The following is a 5,175-nucleotide window of genomic DNA, read 5'->3' as shown; positions in this document are numbered from 1 at the left end:
AAAAAAAAAAAAAAAAGAAATATTTAAAGAGGTCTATTGTCCAAAGTGGTAATAAAATTATAGATGACTTGTTGCTCATCTGTGGTTTCTAAATGATCTATAACAAATAAATTCTTTTTATAAAAACAAAAAAAGAAAGGAAAATCTATGTGTAAATCTGAATTAAAATTTTCCCAGCTAGCCAAGAATATAAAGATTATGGTCCATTTGAAAACAATAAAAAGAAAATTATTCACTTAAATTTCAGCAAAGACTAAGTCTGGCATTTAGAACAGTGTTTTCCAAAACAAGCTTAACAAAACATTTGGTCTATACATAACAACCACCACCAAAGTGGATTCTGTAGTCAAATATGTATGGGAAACCCTCAGTCAGGCAAATTTATTGCTGGACTTCTCAGAGTATTTAATATGCCAGTATGCATTATGAACTTCAGAGTAGGGGCAGGGAGGCAATATGTAGCGTTTTTCAAATTCATCTAAGTGCAGAGCTCTTTTTTGCCACAGAGCATCTTGAGGGAACTACCATTCCTTTGAACAGACATTGGCAAATGCTGAATTATACAAAAGAAGCAACAGCAGGACTGTTGGAGGAGATTAAATCCAACTCAGTGCTCTTGAGGAAAGATACAAAAACCTGGTAACTTGTAATAACAGCAACAAAAACTTAGGATGACTTTTTAAAATTATTTAAGAAAAAAATGCCAGCAGTAGAGAGTGGGATGGGGTGGAAGGTAGGGAGGATCTTGAGCCCTCTCCCTTTGAGCAGTCACTGGAGTTAGCTCCTAAATCAGACCCTTAAATCAGACAAAGGACACAAGCTATATCCAAAGGAACTAAGTGAGGAACTTCAACAGTATCTAGAGAATACAACACAAGTTCTTTAGCAACAAGAGAAATGTGCCCATAGGCACGAGCATCAGCACTGCCCAATGCCTAAGAGAGCTATGGGCAGAGCTTTCAGGAAATCTGGCAGAAGGCCTAATAAAAAATGAGCAGTAGAGCACAAAACAAATTTAGTTTAAGTTGGTTTTTAATTCCAAAGCCTGGGCCCTGTAGAAAGGAGAAATGAGAAAACAAAAATAGAACCAGATAGAATTTTACTTTGCTTTATTAAAAATATCTCAATCCCCCACTCAACAAACACTTCCTCTACTACAGCCATTTTCTCTGCATAGAAGGCATTTCCCTACCCTTACTGCCCTTCATTTCTTTAATTCTTACTTGTCCTTCAAAATTCATCTGAAGCATCACCTGCCTTTACAAAGTACTCTCCAAAGTCCCAGTCTAACATACTTGCTTCTGCAGAACCCTTTTAGAAACAAAAATAATTATTGTATACCTACCATCTACCAGGCACCTGGTAGATGCATTTCTCCTTCATAACACCTATTTGCACTGTAGAAAGATTATTTTCATTAACCTATTTACATTTTTTATTTTGCAACACCACCCACTCATTCCAGGGCCTAGCCAGTGCCTCTGGGCATCTCTGATGAATGAACAGAAGCTCCCAGAAGTGCTAGATACTAGAGATAAAAATTATGCAGAAGTCATCTTGCCCTCAGAAAGTTCATGAACTACAAAGAAAAGATGAGATAACAATTATACCTCACAAGAGGATGAAGTATGCAGTGAATAATGGTGTGGGCAAAGGAAGCTTCAGAGCTCTCTGTGTACGTAGGCTTTATATAGAAAAATATGTTCAGTGCCCTGAATTAGTCTTACAATAAACTTGTCAAACATGCACACTGGCCTTACAAACAGCCTACATACCATTTAGCCAGAGAGAATGAGTATATTTGCATTTCATTTGTTTCTTTACAGAGTTAAATTGCATTTAAGGAACTAGGTATTCTTCCATTTATATGTCTATCTTGCCAAGCTTAATTCAGACCAAAGAATGAGAGAGAGCGATCAAAAGAAAATATATGACATCCACAATCTTTAATCTCCAGTTGTGTGTAGGTGTTGCAATTATTCTATTATTGGTTTTCAAGGAGCTGATTCTACTGAAAATCAAGTTTATGAACAGACCTGCTGTAACCATAAAGAATTTTTCCCTCGTGATTAATCATTAAAATGATAGGTGTTAAGTAAATACAAAGGAAAGAGAGATTTCTAGCAAAGCCATTCTGTCTCAGAGTTTATGAGGGTAAGCCACGTGACTGAACGTGGGTGGAGAAGAGTCAGAATTTCCTAAGTAGTGGTTCTGATTTCTGTTCCCAGTTCCTGATGAAGCTCACCCTGCAAGTTCCTTCTGAAAGGGCACAGGTAAGATAGAAAAAGTACCTCCGCAATTCATTCATAACCTTGAACGCCTTCCCCATGTGGGCAGGGTTGACGATGATTGTCCTTGGGTTCTTCTCATCATCCCCAGCCTGTGTCCGGGGCTGGGAGCTCAGCTTGATGCTATGAAAAGGCAGGAAGAGAGAGGAAAAGAGAAGATCACACATGCATGCATCCAAGTGCCACAAGTTCATGCATTTACCCACCCTCCAAGGGCATCTCTGTCAGTCTTTCTCCTCACACAAACCCAGCAGGGAAACAAATGTACTGGGTCAGGCATTTCTGCAGGATCTTCCAATGAAAACCACATTTGTCTGGAGGAAAGCAGTTCCCAAGTTTCTTCTATCAAGTACTTTGTGACTTTGTGTGATGTCCTTATCCTCTGTCTCTCTCCATCCTGAAAATTGAAGGGGACTAAGGACTACATCACTCACTTCACCGGGATGTTTGTTCACTCAACTAAAATTTAATGGAGGCTACTATATGCCCAGTACTGTATTTAGAATAAAGGGAAACACATCAAGCAAATTATACACCATGACCAAGTGGGTTTTATCCCAGGATCTCAAGGCTGGTTCAACATACACAAATCTATAAACGTAATCCACCACATAAACAAATTAAAAAACAAAGACCATATGATCCTCTCAATTGATGCAGAAAAAGCTTTTGACAATATCCAGCATCCATTCATGATTAGAACACTTAAGAAAATAGGCATAGAAGGGACTTTTCTCAAGTTGATAGAGGCCATCTACAGCAAACCCACAGCCAGTATCGTATTGAATGGAATCAAATTGAAACCATTTCCACTCAGATCAGGAACCAGGCAAGGTTGCCCAGTGTCCCCATTGCTCTTCAACATCATAATGGAAGTCTTAGCCATAGCAATTAGGGAAGAAAAAGAAATCAAGGGTATTCACATAGGATTTGATGAGATCAAACTCTCACTTTTCGCATGATTATATATCTGGAAAACACCAGGGATCCTACTACAAAACTCCTAGAAGTGATCAAGGAATACAGCAGCATCTCAGGTTACAAAATCAACACCCATAAGTCAGTAGCCTTTATATATACCAACAATAGTCAAGCTGAAAAAACAGTCAAGAACTCTATTCCATTCACAGTAGTGCCAAAGAAGATGAAATATCTCGGAGTTTACCTAACAAAGGACGTGAAAGATCTTTATAAAGAGAACTATGAAACTCTAAGAAAAGAAATAGCTGAAAATACCAACAAACTACAAACATACCCTGCTCATGGCTGGGAAAAATTAATATTGTTAAAATGTCTATACTACCTAAAGCAATATATAATTTCAATGCAATCCCTATTAAAGTTCCATTGTCATACTTTAAAGATCTCAAAAAAATAATACTGCATTTCATATCAGAAAAAACCTCAAATAGCCAAGACAATACTCAGAAACAAAAACAAAGCAGGGGGATCATGCTACCAGACATCAGACTATATTATAAATCAATAGTGATCAAAACAGCATGGTACTGGCACAAAAACAGAGGGGTAGATGTAGGGAACAGAATAGAGAACCAAGAGCTGAACCCGGCTACTTACCGCTATATGATCTTTGACAAGCCAATTAAAAACACTGAATGGAGAAAAGATTCCCTATTCAACAAATGGTGCTGGACGAACTGGTTAGCGATGTGCAGAAAACTGAAACTGGACCCACACCTGTCACCACTAACTAAAATAGATTCTCACTGGATTAAAGACTTAAATTTAAGACATGAAACTATAAAAACATTAGAAGAAAGTGTGGGGAAAACTCTTGAAGAAATAGGCCTGGGCGAAAATTTTATGAGGAGGACCCCCTGGCAATTGAAGCAACATCAAAAATATACTATTGGGACCTCCTCAAATTAAAAAGCTTCTGCACATCCAAGGACACAGTAAGAAAAGTAAGTAGACAACCCTCAGAATGGGAAAAGATATTTGCTGGTTATGTATCCGACAAAGGTCTTATAACCAGAATCCACAGAGAACTTAAGCATAGTAGCAAAGAGAACAAGTGATCCCATCACAGGGTGGGCAAGAGACTTAAAGAGAAACTTCTCTGAAGAAGACAGACGCATGGCCTACAGATATATGAAAAAATGCTCACCATCCTTAATCATCAGAGAAATGCAAATCAAAACCACTGTGAGATATCATCTAACGCCAGTTAGATTAGCCCATATCATAAAATCCCAAAGTCACAGATGCTGGCGGGGTTGCAGAGAAAAGGGAACACTACTACACTGCTGGTGGGAATGCAAACTATTACGTCCCTTTTGGAAAACCATATGGAGAACACTCAGAGATCTAAATATAGATCTACCATTTGATCCTGTAATTTCTCTGTTAGGTATATACCAAGAAGACCATAAATCACGCTATAATACAGATATCTGTACCAGAATGTTCACTGCAGCCCAATTCACAATCTCTAGGTCATGGAAGAAGCCCAAGTGCCCATCGACCCATTAATGGATCAATAAATTGCGGTATATGTACACCATGGAATACTATACAGCCACAAAGAAAGATGGAGACCTTGCCTCCTTCATGTTTACATGGATGGAGCTGGAAAATGTCCTCCTTAGCAAAGTGTCTCAAGAATGGAAGAAAAAGTATCCAATGTACTCAACACTATTATGAAACTAATAGTTAGCGGCTCAGCGTCTGTAGCTCAAGCGGCTAAGGCGCCAGCCACATACACCTAAGGAGGTGGGTTCAAATCCCCAGCCCGGGCCCGCCAAACAACAACGATGGCTGCAACCAAAAAATGGCCAGGCGTTGTGGCGTGCGCCTGTGGTCCCAGCTGCTTGGGAGGCTGAGGCAGGAGGCTCGCTTGAGCCCAGGAGTTGGAGGTTGCTGTGAG

The 5,175-nt window shown here is 39.2% G+C and overlaps 1 protein-coding gene across 1 annotated transcript in view; it reads right to left on the bottom strand.

The window, feature by feature from the left end:
- Positions 1-5,175, bottom strand: part of KLHL3 (kelch like family member 3) — a 122,529-nt gene that overhangs the window by 106,418 nt on the left and 10,936 nt on the right. The window contains exon 2 of the mRNA XM_003782165.3: positions 2,292-2,411. Coding sequence (XP_003782213.1) covers positions 2,292-2,411 — 120 coding nt within the window. The remainder of the gene's footprint in view (positions 1-2,291; positions 2,412-5,175) is intronic.

The sequence above is a fragment of the Otolemur garnettii genome, unplaced genomic scaffold (assembly GCF_000181295.1).
Source record: "Otolemur garnettii isolate 467f Iridium unplaced genomic scaffold, OtoGar3 scaffold00003, whole genome shotgun sequence".
Classification (NCBI taxonomy): Eukaryota; Metazoa; Chordata; class Mammalia; order Primates; family Galagidae; genus Otolemur; species Otolemur garnettii.
Note: the sequence above shows the minus strand (reverse complement) of the source record. Positions and strands in the feature narration are given on the sequence as shown.